We start from the raw sequence: 15,474 nt of genomic DNA, 5'->3' as shown, positions 1-15,474 counted from the left end.
CCCATTGTGGCGCGAGGCGGCGCCGAGCGGCCGTTGAGGGGCGGGGCCGGGGCCTGCGCTGCCGGCGGCCGAGCGCTGTGTGGGTCCTCGCCGCCGCGGGGAGGCTGCGGCGCTGACCTGTGCGGAGCTGGGGGACTAGAGAGACTGGAGCCTTTTTTTCTTTTCTTTTCTTTTTTTTTCTTTTTTTTCCCCCTCCTTGCCGTCCAGCAGCACCGTAGGTGTCGCGGGGAGCTTTCCGGCGCGGTGCATCTCCATGCTTCCCGTCCCGGGTCGGCGGTTTGCAGGCAGCCCCCGCTCCTGGTGCTCTCGGGCCCGGGAAGCTGGAGACGCTGACCTCGTGGGCACGGTGGCGCTGGTGCTGTGTGCCAGTAAACTGAAAAGACCGCGAAAGCTTTACTGGGAGATCTAGGATCCTTCTAAGGTGTTTAAAGATCAATCAAGAACCATTACGCTTCGGCTTAGCAGAGCTAAGCAGCAGTGTCCTGTCAGTATTGCTAGTTTCCCATGAGCAACCTACTGCTAGTCCTTGCTCTCTACTTCACTTTCTAATCATTCATAATAAGTCTTCAACCTTTTTTTCTTCTTTTATGATATGATGTCATATTCCTTTTTAGTATCTCATTTGACTTGGGCTTACCATTTTTCACTTTATGGTCTCAGCAATAAACATCTGTTTTCAGAAAGGATACAGTGTAGTGTGATTTTTCATATGCAGTTARGCATATTATGTAATTACAAAAGCTGTGATAAAGCTGAAGCAAGGTAACCCATCAAGGCTACACTGCCAATCATATAATAGTAGGACTGTTCACATAAAAAACACAAGAAATATTTTACACAGCCGTTGTATCAGTCAACCATAAAATATGGCCATGCCACTGTTAATCACATAATTTTTATTGGCCAGTGGTAAAATTCTTTAACATAGGCATACCTGTAACATACTGTCTATATAAAAGAGACACTAAGTGGTTTCCTTACTCTTTCCCTCCTCTGTATAATTTTCTTAAAATTCTTAATGACTTCAGTTCAAAGCATTTAAATATATTTTAAACATACGCAAAAACTTAGTGTTGTGCACACATACAGACACCATATCATTTTGTGAAAAGGTTGATTTAGGTCTCTGATGATGGGTAACAGCTTCTCAACTGCCACAAAGGCTGTTGTTTAGACAAGGGTGGAACTGTAAGCTACGCAGACTTAGGGTGATAATAGCCAGAAAGAATGCCTTTCTGGCTTGAAGTTCCCTCACCTCAATGGTCTGTTCTGCCTGACGAGTTTTCCTGTCCAAGTACAAACCAGACTCAACACTGATGAATAAATGATGTGTGGCATGCACAGAATAATCTAAAAGATATAAAAATATCTAGGAAGCTTTCCGTAAGATCATGAAGTATACCTGTATGGAACATCCTGTAGTATTAAATAACAATGAACATATTTTCTGTTGCTGCTGACAGAGCAAGTATTCTCCTTTGGAGGGAAGCAGAGGATTTTAGCATATTGTTTGTAGAAACATAATTATCCAGACACTAATTGGGAGAGGAGGGGATGGACCTGAACAGAGTTGGAACATGATTTTTTTTCTTATTAATTGCAATAATTGTAAGAAAATAATTGTCTGTATGTTAAATTATGTTTCCTTCTTTGCCCTTACACCCCTGACTCAAATGAGTTCTGATTTCTTGTGAATATGAAGGAATGTATTTGGTCAGCCCAGTTATTGGTTTTAATACTGGGGCATTCTTTCATTCTCAACAAGTAGAAATACTTGTTTCTCCTATGACTAAACATATTAGCCTATATGAAATACACCTTTACTCTCCTTCCCAAAAAGCCACGCTCTTACCATGTAAAAGAAACAAGCAGTTTTGTACCTTACCTAAAATTTCACTTACTGTTAAACTTTGAAAAAACAAAACTTTTCATAAATCCACGGCTTTTGATTCCCTTATCCTGCTTTCACCTTCTTTTTCTTTTCTGCTTATAGGTCATGTGCATTGTTCTGGGCATAATGTGTCCAGTTTTTTGTTGACTTCTCATGCTGCTTTATAGACATGTACAGACCTACATTACTTCATATTTTCACTTTTTCTGCCCAAAGCTCTATTTGTTCTTCTTAAGTTTATTACCACCTGTTGATCTTAATATCCATATATTCATCCATTCGTTCATCTGCAACTGTCCTAATGTGTTTCCCTGGCCATTTTTTCTCAAAAGTTAGGAATTCTTACTTCCAAGCCTACCCTCAAACTCTTGAGAAAAGTTTGTAGCTCCTACATTGTTCTTCTACAATGATCTTCTAACAGCTGCCGCAAGGAAGTGCTCTGAGGATGTCCGACTGCTGTAGCCCTGATTTAGGCTGGCTTACTTTGGTGCAGAATTTCACTTTTTTTTATCCTAAGTTGCTCTGACATCCAGGAATGAAGGGAACAGGGCCTGTCACCCCATAGGGTTCTAGATTTGATAGACAAGCATAAGCATTCTGGCATGCAGGGTCCTTAAAAAATACTGTTGTAGCTGATCTCAGTAAATAAATAAATAAATAGCTGTTGGGTGGAAAGATTAGCCTCTCCTTTTCTGATAGTCCAGTAGTTAAAGGGCTTTCCAATACCTCAAATGATTTTTTTTTTTTTTTTTTTTTTTTTTGCCCGGGAAGATTCAAATATATACCTAGTATTCCCAGGAGAGGGCTGTAACCATCAGGAAAGCTTAACTGTTTAATGTTGGGCTTTGGATTCAGCTGGATGGACATCTAACGTTTATGTATGAAGTAGCTAGAGACACTGAAAATTGAGATAAAAARTATCTAAATTGTCTTTTACTGGGTCCTACCCTTTCTTGTCTCTCCCATCCACATAGGTGAAAGTGACTGAAATCATAAGGGAGTTTTATTTTTACTAACTGAACAGACAAGTGAATTGATTAATTTAGTAGCCAAAATACTTCGGTCTTCCCTTTAAAAATAATGATTTTTTATTTATTGATTAGTAGTTTTTAGTACTTATTAATCTTTCTTCCCTTCCCTTAGCTATTTATTTTGCTGTATCTATGTCCCTCCCCATTCCTTTTCAGAACTCTCTATTCCTGGCTCTGCTTTGCTGTTTAAGCCTTTGTGAATCACATTATCTCTCATGAAATAGAAATACTTGCCTACATGTAAGGTATCATTTATATAGTAGCTTGGGATTAAGAGGTGTTACTAAAGCGGTACATACAGATATTAGAGGAAGATGCCTGTTAAGACAGATCTACTGTTACATCTGTACATCTACTGTTAAGTTTTACATGAAAGTCATTTGCTTTTCAGAGTGTAAAAAATGGATTTGGCCAACCATGGACTTATTCTGCTGCAGCAGCTAAATGCTCAGAGAGAGTTTGGTTTCCTATGTGACTGCACAGTTGCTATTGGTGATGTCTACTTCAAGGCACACAAATCTGTCCTTGCTTCTTTCTCCAACTACTTTAAGATGTTGTTTGTTCATCAAACCAGGTAACTATAAAAAGGTTAACTGTTAAAATGTTGCTCAGTTAGCTAAGGTAAGAAGGTCTAGCAACATTTTGAAACCTTCTGAAATGTTCTCTTTGCTTTTTGCTGTGACATATAATGAATCTGGAGTCTGTTCCTACTGCAAACTGGAAACTCAATAAAAAAGTGTTAAAGTTGAACTGTGATTCATTAACAATAATGTTATAATTTAGCAAATGTTCTTTATCTTTCAAAAGCATAGAATGCCTAGAATTGAATATTTAAGGGATCCTGTCTTTTCACTGTTGCACTTTTTTTTTCCTCCACTCACTATCCTCTGCCCAGTCTTGACACTATTCCTGACATTCCCATAACATTATATATAACCCAATAAGTATTTGCTAAGAGTTTTGGAGAAATAAACATGTAAAAGATGGTAATCTGTTTTGTTTTGTTTTTTTAAGTTTGCCAAAGTAGGTTAAATAAAGAAATATTATATAGTGGTGGAAAATAAGGGAATGTTTGGTTTGGTTTGGTTTGGGTTTTTTTTTGCAGACAGCCTAACATAGTGGGCATGGAAAAGATAAAGCAAATGACTGTTTTGAAGATTTTCATATTCTTTTTTTTCTCCAATTATTTGAATTTGCTCAAAAAGTTTATATTAAGTGAGCAAATGCTAAGAGTTCTTAGCCAAAAGCAAAAGTCAAGGTCAAAGGCACATTTGCACTTCTGAGATAGGTCTGCAGGCAGATCTGTAAGTTTGGATGCTCTGTCAAGAGCATTATAATCATCTCTGGAGGACAGCATTGCAAAAGTTTGCATTTGAATAATATATCTTGGGTTCAAAAGCAGTCAGAGGGATAGCTCAAGAAGGATGCACCTYCATTAAGAAATGAATGAATTGACTATAATTTCCTCCTCAGCTTAGTAGCCTACTGTGGTTAGAGCATTTAGACGGCAGTGTGGGGTCATGTCTGTTTCTACATTTCTCTCTTTTATTTAATGTTTGTTTAATGTAAGAGCTACAAATAACTCTGAGAAAACAGTTAGAATGCCAGGTTCTCTCACATCAGCTAAATGCCCTAAACAAGATGTTCCTGATTTTCTTTCCTGTTCCATGAATCTTGCCTTTCTTTCTACACAAAGATCAGGCTTCAGTGGAGGAGTGATGGGTGTTTCAATCCAGAGTATCCTAAAGCTTGATGGATAGGGCATGCTCCCAACAGGAGGATGGTGTGTGTTTGAATTCTCTTAGGCTGAAGGGGGCATTACAACCCAAGTGTCTCACTTAGTTGAGTGCTCTAACCAAGAGGCTGTTACGCTGACTGAGCATACAGCTGGTGCCACCTTTCCTTCCTCCCTGTTCAAGGAAGGAAACTACTCTTCTGCTTTATGACGAGTCTGGCCTTCGTGCATTAGATGTGCTCAGACTATACCTGTTGTATCAGATCCTTAGGGAATTCACATGCTTTCCAGTGTGGTTTCTGGATCGTAATACAATTTAGACAAGGGATACCAAACATTTGCAAAACTGTAACTGTAAACACTAGCGAGACATAGAAGCCAAAGAGGCAAGTGCCAAATTAATTTTAGGTGTTTTCAGGGCTAAGAGCTGGGAAAAATTTAGTGGATTGTGAATTTAGACTCACTAGAAGGTTTTAATTTAGCTTACAGATGTGTTTAAATCCAACAAAAAAAAGGCAAAATATTGTCACAATTTACAAAATATATTAATATATGACAACAATTCTATAACATAACAGCAATTCAAAAAGTTACAGATTGCAATGGGACAGCTTTATCTTTCAAGACAGTTACTTTCTTCCGGAAAACAAAATGTCATCTTTAAAGTAGCCAATAAGATTAGCTCTTTTATGTCAGAGCATTTCTCTACTGATGAACTATACCCTCTCTTTTTAAGTAACACTAACCATTGCTGGAATTGACGCTTAGTAGAAACTTCAGAGTGCAATATATATGTGATAATGGTTTTCCCATCATTACTGAGAATGACAAATACCACTTCATATCCCCATTAAGAATGTGTTAACATATTACAGACTGATCAGCAAATGCTAGTATCCTGTTCCCACTAGTAGAGTGGGGATATTTCATTAAGCAAACATATTTATTACAGATTCTGTCTTCTGAATTTAAGTGATGTGTCTGATTTTTATTAATGCTTTAATAACCTAGATCTGTTTAAAAAAAATTTTCTCATCTCTTATTGATAATTTTGTTTCACATTTCAGTGAATGTGTCCGTTTGAAAGCAACTGACATACAGCCAGATATCTTCAGTTATCTCTTGCATTTGATGTACACTGGGAAGATGGCACCGCAACTCATTGACCCAGTTCGACTAGAACAGGGAATAAAGTTTCTGCATGCATATCCACTAATTCAAGAGGCCAGCCTTGCAAGTCAGGGAACTTTTTCCCACCCGGATCAAGTTTTTCCATTAGCATCTTCATTATATGGCATTCAGATTGCAGATCACCAGATAAGACATCCCACTAAGGTTACGTCAGCAAATGACAAACTCGGGCGAGAACCAAGGCCACAGACTTCACGGATGAACCAGGAACAGGTTTCTGAGGGCTCACAGCTCTCGCAGCTAGCTACAACTCTGCCACAAGTGACACGGACAAATATGACCACTTCTGACCCATTGCCATCATCTTTATCTCCAGAATTGGTATCTGCTGCTGGCAATAATTCTCCCACAGGAGAAGAAGCCAACATGGAAGCATCTTCTTCAGATGAACAGCCTGCTTCACTCACAATAGCACACGTTAAGCCAAGCATTATGAAAAGGAATGGAAGCTTCCCAAAGTACTATGCCTGCCACCTCTGTGGCCGCCGGTTCAATTTGCGAAGTAGTTTGCGTGAGCACCTCCAGATCCACACAGGAGTTCCCTTCACCTCTTCCCAGCAGGGAGAAAGTAACATTTCTTTGTCTCTCTGTAACAACACAGCTGAAAAAGATGCCATGGAAGTGCCTGAAGCTGGAATGATTAGTGACAGCGAGCTGCAGCAGATCTCAGACTCCCCAATAATTGATGGGCAGCAGCAATCAGAGACACCACCCCCCTCAGATATTGCAGACATAGACAACTTGGAGCAGGCAGATCAAGAGAGGGAAGTAAAAAGACGGAAATATGAATGTTCCATTTGTGGTCGCAAATTTATTCAGAAAAGCCACTGGAGGGAGCACATGTACATACACACTGGCAAACCTTTCAAGTGCAGCACTTGCGACAAAAGCTTTTGTAGGGCTAACCAGGCTGCCAGACATGTGTGCCTAAACCAGAGCATGGACACGTACACGATGGTGGACAAACAGACTCTGGAGCTCTGTACTTTTGAGGAAGGCAGTCAAATGGACAACATGCTAGTACAGACCAACAAGCCCTACAAATGTAACTTGTGTGACAAAACGTTTTCAACTCCCAATGAAGTAGTTAAACATTCGTGCCAAAATCAAAACTCTGTCTTTACACTAGAAGAAGATCGCTCCATTCTGCTAGGTAGTGGGGACACAGAAGCCACAGAGACTGATAATTCAGTGTTAGCCTCCATCAAAAAGGAGCAGGAAGCAGTGTTGTTAGACTGAATGTGAAACCTATATCAATTTTTTAAAGTTTCTTTATTCATTTTTATTAAATCAATTTTTTCCTCCCCTCTTTTACCTCACTTTCCCCCTGCCATCTTTTCCACCATCTTCCTTCCCACCCTTTGTCTTCAGCAACCAGAACTGTACTGGCACATTAGGAAATTGGACTTTGCCTCTCCCACCAAAACAAACAAAAAGCTCTTGCATCAAACCACAACATAATTGATTTTAATACAAAGGAACGTGTGAAAAATAATTCAGCTAACTATGTTGATAGTATTAGTTAATCTAAATTTAATAGATTTTAAACAAAGTTTAGGTTACTTAAAAGCATATTTAGATACAATGATGAGTGTAATGAGAAACAGAATATGAATTTGATGAGCAAAGAATATATATATATATATATTAGTTTCCCTGGTAAAAGGCATTTTGAGAAGATCTGGCAAATCAAACTCCACATGCAAGTTAATTAAGATTATAACTTAAAAAAAACCCCAAACCTCAGAATTTTTCTCAATGAATCCAAAAAACTATTCATTGAGTACAAAAGAGCTGAGGGTGTTGGTGGTTTTTTTGCCTTATGTTTTCCTTCAAGTATGCTTTGGGTATCTGTTTCAGGTAGCATCATTGATTCAAGCAAAGTAGTTACTTAGTCAAATTTTGACTCAAGTAGCTGTAATAATAATGTGATGGCAATCTTTATATATATATAAAAATACTGTATATGTATAAAGATTTATATATATATAGAAAGTGTGTGTATATTTGGTACAGGTAAATAAATGCACACATCCTTTTTAAGCAACTGGCCATCTGCTTTCAGATTCAGCCCAGAAAGTCTTTTAGTTGTTTGACAGAACTAGTCATTGCACCAATTATTTTTAACCAAATTTAAAACGTCCTGAGCTGTGTGCATTTTTATTGGCCTGTTGGAAAGAAGCTGATATGATAAGTGTTGTCACCCAAGATACAAAGGGAACTAGAGAAGTGACATACTGGTGAGCCCTGTAACATCACTGGTGCAGCACACGCATGTGGTGGTAGCATAGTTTTGAGTCATTCTGGATGAAAGGAGAGAGAAGAAACTTTATTGCCTTACTCAGGCAAGGAATGCCCATGATTTCATTTGGTCTAATTGCATGAGTTAAGATGAAGAAAAAGTAGTGCAGAGACCTGCTAGCAAGAGGGGATCATGGTTGTTTTAAAGTGAATCTGTAGTCCTGAACTGGCAAATTTTGCTCTTTGAGAGACCCATTATTTTCAAAGCCAAGACAAAGTCTGCAAAAACTGAAAGGATGAATTCTGTAGTTTTAGTTACTGCTGATGATAGCACTGCATCTTTGTGTTTAAAATCAAGTTGTTGATTCTTGCTGTTTTATATAAATACCCGGGATTTTTGCCAGTAGCCTAAAACTCTAAACTGACAGCAGCAATGAAGCCCACSGAACAATTCCTGGGCCAACAGGAGGCTGAAGCAGACAGAATAAGCGCCCCATCATAAATGGAGATAGTGTATGTTTTGGGGGGAGGGGTGGGAGAGGGCAAGTCACAAACCACAGCTCTACTCTGTGTATACGTTTAAACTGAATATCATCTTTTTGTGTATAGTTAAGTTCTCAGATTTGTAAGTTTTTATACATCATTTCATTGAATAAAAACTGAATTAAATGGGATGTGATTTACTGAGTTGAAGATGAAAGATTATTGGATTTTGATCCTTCTAAGGGAACTCTAACTGAATCCATTTAAAAACCAAGCAGTATTCTGTGTATCAGAGTAAAACCTCCGTCACATATGAACAAATAGCTTACTAAAGCCTAAAACAGTGGATTTAGCACAAAGGGTCCCTACATATTTCTCAAGTTTATTGTAAGATAATAATTATTGTAAAGTTTACTATAAGTGCTATTGAGTTGATTATCTGTATTGTATTAGAGTAATAGATTTAAAATCAGTTGATTTTACTTTGAAGTATAAAATGTTTTGAGGTAAAAAAAAAAAAATCTTACTGAATTATTTTAGTGTTGCCCACTTTAAACCTTTTTTAGGATCTTCATCTACCAATGTAATTTCTCTAAATATGTTCTTATTTCATCTCACTAAGTCTGAAATGCACTCAGAGCAGGGGGGAAAAGAATCATTCCTTATTCAGGGTATGGTCAGGGTTTTGAAGTTGCTGTGGTTTAGGGGATAGACATAAGTTCATTTCTAAAATGACTGCAGCTGCTAAAGGTGCTGCCACCTCAGCTATTAGTTACTGTTTAGTCAGATGATCTCTTAAGAACTCCAGGTGTGCTCCTATGCTCCTAGCTTAACCAGGTGGCTGGTTATATCAGAAGTGTATGTGTGGCCACGCTGGTTTTTGTTAGACAGTCAGCAGCCCCTGGCTTTTATCTCATTGCTGCTCTCACCTCTCCTTCTCCGCTGTTTGGAGAATGTTTGCTCAGCTGCATGTTGAGTGGGCTCAGTGAACTGATGCCACTGAAAAATCACCAGTCTAAAAAAAAAATGCTGTTTTTCAGTCAAATCGATTGCCTATTTTAGCTCTGCAGAGGGTTACACATGACTCATGGGTTGTGCAAGGGCAGGAATGAGCAGGCAGGAGGATCACTGAAGCCAGTGTTGTTGCTGAAGACATCCACGGCAAAGAGGGGGGAAGCGGTAAGTCCCACTCAGGCAGGTCCCTCCTCTGGTGGGCCGTGGCGCCTGCAAACTTGTGTGCTGGCACAAAAAGAAGGTGCTGTGTAGGGCAGGAAACAAGCAGCCAGGAGCAGAGGTGGGTTATGGCAGCACTGCTGCTGCAAGAAATGTGAAATTGCAGGCTCAACAGAGGTACCCGCACCTGTTAACTTTCATTCTTAAGAAATAACACTGTCCAGAAAAGAAATATAATTTCACAATGAAGAGATTATTTTGATATATGTTCAGCTATTATAATAGTTTATTTTAAATACACTTTATTGTCTGATATTCCATAGTGATGTTTAAGTCATTGGCTCTTACCGCTTGGGAAGTTTTGTTCCTCCACAATGAATTAGGAACATTCCAGAAAGCAGGATCGCTATATTTTGGTAAAAATTAGTTTTCAGGTTATTACAGCTGCACCAAGAATTTGGGTACTATATCCTTATAGTACAGCTATAGTTTTATTCAAGCTTCTTTGTTAAATCCTATCTGAATTAGTATTACAGTCAGAGAAAACTTCAAATTTTATCTTTAAGCTTCTAACCCAGAAGGTTATGACTGAATTATTCATTCAGTCTGCTCACCTGGTGAAGTTGAGAATGTTCTATAAAATTAAAAGAATACAGGTGTGCAGGAACTGTTGAATAATCTGAGGTAAATATGCCATCATTCAAGTCTGGAATTTATCCCCAGTATGTTTCCAAAGGAAATACATTAACTTCAAAGTTAATTTCCTTGGCATGTCACTTAGTAAGATACCTCTGCCTTGACCTCAGAAGTCCTAAGCACCTACAAACCTGGGTGTGTTTGGTCAATAGAAAGAACAGATGATTATCATTTCTGAAAGCTAAGGTAGCAGTCCACTACAAAAGAAAAAGTATTTTTTTTGTCAACTTTATATTAAATATCTTTTTGGTCATTGGTCTGATAATCATTCTGCTTCTTCACAGGGAGAATTTATTAGAAAATGTTAGTGTTGCAAATATTGAATATTTTAAGCTGTGTTCATGTTTACACTGTAGGGTCTTAAGTTACTGTCTTGATTTTTTAGAAAATCTGCTTTCCAGCTCTTCAGCTCCAAATCACATAAAATAATAGGTTCAGTCACAAAAAGTAGATTTCTTTGTATTAGCTTTAAATAACTTCTTTGACATTACAAAATCTTTTAAAATTAATTAAAGCAGTATGAAACACAGCTAAACAAGTGCAGGTGCTAGGATGTCCTGTGGCATCACAATTGCAATGTTTTTCCCAATCTGCCTAACAGCAGGATGTTACCTTTTTAGGTATTTCTGCTTTTTCGGAGAGTAATATCTTTTAGTTATCTTCAACACAAACTATTGAAGACCAACATTATCCATTATTAATTCAGCTAAAGTATGTGTATGTGATTGTTTTTGCATGTCTTTTAATCTTCAAAAAGCAAATTCAACTAAAGAGGAACTCATTTTGAAGTGAGCTGGAGTTGTCATCTACTCTGTTATTTATTGCTTCATTAAAGGCAACAATGTTTCCATAGAGCAAGATACTTCATAGCTATGAATGGTTAGGGGTATTCAGGCTACTTAAAGAAACCGAATTCTATTTAACATGCCTATTTCAACACTGTGTTGATAAAGGCTGTCTGTTTAAAAAAAAAAAAAAAAAAAAAAGCTTCGTCCTACCCTTAGGCAGTATGATTCCATTGTAGTTTTGTTCATTAATGTTTGATTGTAAACATGCCTGTTGTTGTCCCTGGATCATGGAATCCCAGTCATACCAAGACCAGAACAAAATACAGACAGAAAAGAGTCTTTTGCAGCCTGCCTCATTAATGTGTTCTTGCCAGATGATCTATGATCATTTCTAGAAGTGAGAGAAACTCACTGTCCTTAAATATGGGCTTCTGTCAAATCTGCTATTAAAAAGAACATATCTTTATGGAACTTAGCCAAAACCACCGAACTCCCTTCCTTGGTAGTATAGACTTGCTGCCATGCAAGGTGAAAAATGTTCTCTCTCAGTTCCTCAAGAATTTCAATCAAGTACCTGTAGAAGCATTATCTTAATGGCTTCTTTMTTTCCCTTTTTATGCCACTCCTCAGATAACTCTAGTCATTTCCCTATTTGCTGTACTAGAAAATAAAATACAAAAGTGTCAATGTTCCAGTTTAGTATAACCTCGAGAGATAACACACTTTATTACTCCTTGGTGTAGTAGTTTTTCTTATTAGCTGAAGCATTCTTCCTAGATCATGCTGGGTTTCCACAGAACTTGCACTGTTCCTAATTTGTGGATTTGTACTGATCACAAACACTCYGTGCCCCCAATTTGCCACCAGAGGTAGCAGAGAGGGAGGTAGTACCAAAAAGGTCCACTTGGGAAGACCTGCTCTCTGTCTCCCCTTTTATGGTGGGGAACTTCTGTGTTTGCAACATAAATTCCTGACATTTAGTCTTACAGTCTTGATAGAATCAACCAACTGCTTTCAAGTGCTCTAGGCTAGGATTGCTCAGTTTTTACTTGTGGGTTATTTATGGTCCATAAGAAAAAATAAAGTGTTCGCAAACTTCTCACAAGCAAAAATAAAGCCCACACAGTCATATGTTTTTATGCAATTACTAGAAAGAAATCAGTCCTGCTAGTGAGTGTAGTCAGGACACTGTTCTGGGCTGCTGTCACAGCCCTCAGGAAAGCACATTAGCTTGTTTGCATAGACAACTATGAAACAATGATTAAGAGAAATTCTGTATCATTGTGCAATTTCAACAGTTAAGGAGCATTCCTATAAGCTATCTAGAAGGGAAAGTCACAGGATAGACTGGCATGAGTCTCAGTAAATGTGATTACTCCTTTCCAAAAAAGGCAGGAAAGGTATGACATGAAGAACGTTTTGTTGGTCTTTTTACTTGAAGTCTCACGTGCAGTGATTATTAAGATTATTAAATAGTATTTTTTTTTTTTTAAAAAAGATACTAAAGTCCTAGTAGAGGACTGAAATTGGGCAGGATGGTCTCCAGTAGGAGTTTCCTTGCACAAACCTGGTGTAGTCTTTGGAAAAAGCGTTAGTTCTAAAGCTTTGCCGTTTCTGTTGGACCTAGGTTTAATTCTGAGGCAAAAGAGAGGGAACCTAAAATACATTGCCTACTTGGGAAAATTGACCAGCAAAGCTCTTACAGATGACATCCATGAAAACAATTCACACACAAAACACCCTGTAAAAACTTTTTGGTGAAACTGCACTAAAAAAAGAGTAGTTTGGACTCTTTCCTATTAAGACATGCTTTCTAAGAGTAGGAATATCTACAAAAAAAGTTATTATAGAGCAGCTTAATAACTGAAGCTTATGTCCAAATTTCTTTTTTTGGATAAATTCCTTATACAAAAACCAGCCCCTAGGTATTGGCATAGACTTTTGACTCCCTTACTTACTAGTTTTAAGGTCTTAAATGACAGTAGTCTTGCTGATAAATAATTAACATACTCATATACACTATTTTTAAATCTTATCCAAATTGGGATTTTAAAACACTGTAAATTACTGAAAAAGGGATAGAAAGAAAAGGAAATGTATTTTCCCTATACTTTGTTGTCCTTTACAGTGAAAAGATTCTGCATCAGCCAATCCTTCAGCAGTCAGGACACGACCTTCTGTTTCCGTGCCAGCGAGCTCCTGTCCCCGTCCTCCTCAGCATCTTGGTGAACACGCTTGAGCATATGGACAGTCCTGTGGGAAGGATGTGCATGGCTATCAGGTTATACATTTTTATAGCTATATATACACACAGGCACACACACACACACTCACACATATTCCCATATGGAAACAGACGTTCTGCAGGGCGAGAGGCAGAGCCCTTCCCCTCTTTGAAGGGCTGCACTAAGGGTGGCTAAAGCCACCACTTGCAACTGGAACTGCTGAATGAGGGCACCTGGTTTCCTAAATGCCAAGATGTGTCACGATGCTCCTTGAAAATGGTTTGATGAGCACGTGCTGAGCCTGATTCAGGAGAGCAGGACAGGAAGGGGGTGTGAACCTCCAGCAGGTCATTTGTGTCCCCCAGGCTCTTGGTTGGCATTGCTCCCAGGAGAAAGAGCAGTGAGTTGAAGAGCTGGTGGTGGAGAAGCTGTATGGGGCGGAAATGCTGCTGCTTCCCCTGCACAACCCAACAAAGGCAGAAGGCTGAGGGGAAGCAAGTCCAGCCCCGGCTGTCTCCAGGTTTGTCGAGAGCTGCTGGGATTACACTCAGCATACTTTTTGGAGTCACAGACTGCACAGAGTAACATTCCAGAGTCACAAACTGCACAGCATCCTTCCCCAACTGTGGGTGGGTGAGAGAGGGAATTTTCATGGAAGGAAAAGCACTTTATTCAGGCTGCCAACACCCTGGGGCAACTCTTGCTTCTTCTCTGGCTGGCCTTCAGGAAAGCAGGAGGTGCGCAAGGTTGAGGTGTTTCTGTGCTGCCAGGCTCTGCAGTCCCAGGGCCAGACCGGTCAAGAGTGTTTGGAGGTGCTGAAAGCGGTTGCCCAATAGAGACGCCCCTCTAGGGGCACATCACAGGGAGTCTGGGCTGGGTGCAGGGGGACAAAAAATACAGCACACCTGGTATGTGGAAACACTACTCTTTTCTCTCCACAGGTAAGTGAGGGGGTAGGGGGCTTTCATTCCACACAGCTAGTATTTCAGATGTGCCTTTCAGGTTCCTGACCCAAAATTGTCAGTCACCTTAAAGACTGTAGGGCATGAAACTAATAAGGGACACTGCCTACCTGCAGGCACAGTAATAACGGGATCCCACACCAAGAGCAATCCCCTGCTGTTTAGAAGTGGGTATTACATAGAGAACTTGACTTTGCAAGATAAAGGAGATAGGAAAAGCACATGTTCTTGCTCAGAAAGGAGCAGAGAGTTTCTGGGAGAAGCTTTTAGAAGGTCCAATGGACGCAAGCCCAGGTCTCATATTATCAAGAGAATCATTGGCAAGATCTTTCTTGCAGGTGAAGGAGGAAGCAAAAGAAACCCAGACTGACTTTCCAATTCCACGCTGTGTTTGTGGATTGAAAGGAAAATCACTCGAGATCTTTTCAAACAGAACCAAGGGGAGATTCACCTAAGAAACAGCTACAGAACACCACAGTGCCATTTCCACAAAGGAGCTTTCTAAAACACATCACAGTTTGCATTTCTTCGAGGATCAAATTATTTGTCAAGAAACAGTCACGGAAAAGAAGACACCACTAAAACATTTCCTGCTGGGACAGGAGAAAATCCTGGCACACAAGCAGCTTTTGCCTACAGCTGGCCCTACAACCTGCACAGCTCCGCTTCTGTAGTTGGGCGAGCCCCAGCTTACCCAGAAACTGTGTTCCCCAAGGGCCATTAGCCTCCCTGGGGACCCCTGTGAATAAATGCGGTAGCAGGTGATGCAGTGATAACTGCTGCTCCCTATCATGGCCCTAGAGAAATGGGGGGTGGGGAGGGAAGCAGGTACTTGAAGAGAAAAAAAACAGCTGGTGACCACTGGGTGGGACACATTATGCCCTCTGGGTCCAGCATTGTTCAACTTCTTCATCAGTGACCTGGATGAAGGGACAGAGTGCACCCTCAGCAAGTTTGCTGATGATACAAAACAGGGAGGAGTGGCGGATATGCCAGAGGGCTGTGCTGCCATTCAGAGAGACCTGGCCAGGCTGGAGAGGTGGGCAGAGAGGAACCTC

The 15,474-nt window shown here is 39.7% G+C and overlaps 1 protein-coding gene across 1 annotated transcript; it reads left to right on the top strand.

The window, feature by feature from the left end:
• The first annotated feature begins 63 nt into the window (after positions 1 to 63).
• ZBTB2 (zinc finger and BTB domain containing 2) lies at positions 64 to 8,768 on the top strand. Its single transcript, XM_026083817.1, has 3 exons — positions 64 to 421; positions 3,314 to 3,496; positions 5,725 to 8,768. The coding sequence occupies exons 2-3, from the start codon at positions 3,324 to 3,326 to the stop codon at positions 7,085 to 7,087; spliced, it is 1,536 nt and encodes a 511-aa protein (XP_025939602.1). The 5' UTR covers positions 64 to 421; positions 3,314 to 3,323; the 3' UTR covers positions 7,088 to 8,768.
• The last annotated feature ends 6,706 nt before the right edge of the window (positions 8,769 to 15,474 follow it).

This window comes from Apteryx rowi, unplaced genomic scaffold (assembly GCF_003343035.1).
Source record: "Apteryx rowi isolate R43461 unplaced genomic scaffold, aptRow1 scaffold_118, whole genome shotgun sequence".
Lineage (NCBI taxonomy): Eukaryota > Metazoa > Chordata > Aves > Apterygiformes > Apterygidae > Apteryx > Apteryx rowi.
This window is presented reverse-complemented; position numbering and strand designations above follow the sequence as displayed.

Coding starts and splice junctions, on each gene's coding strand:
- ZBTB2 (XM_026083817.1), top strand. CDS start 3,324: ATGGATTTGGCCAACCATGGACTTATTCTGCTGCAGCAGCTAAATGCT. Junction 3,497..5,724: donor TTGTTTGTTCATCAAACCAG/GTAACTATAAAA, acceptor TTCACATTTCAG/TGAATGTGTCCGTTTGAAAG.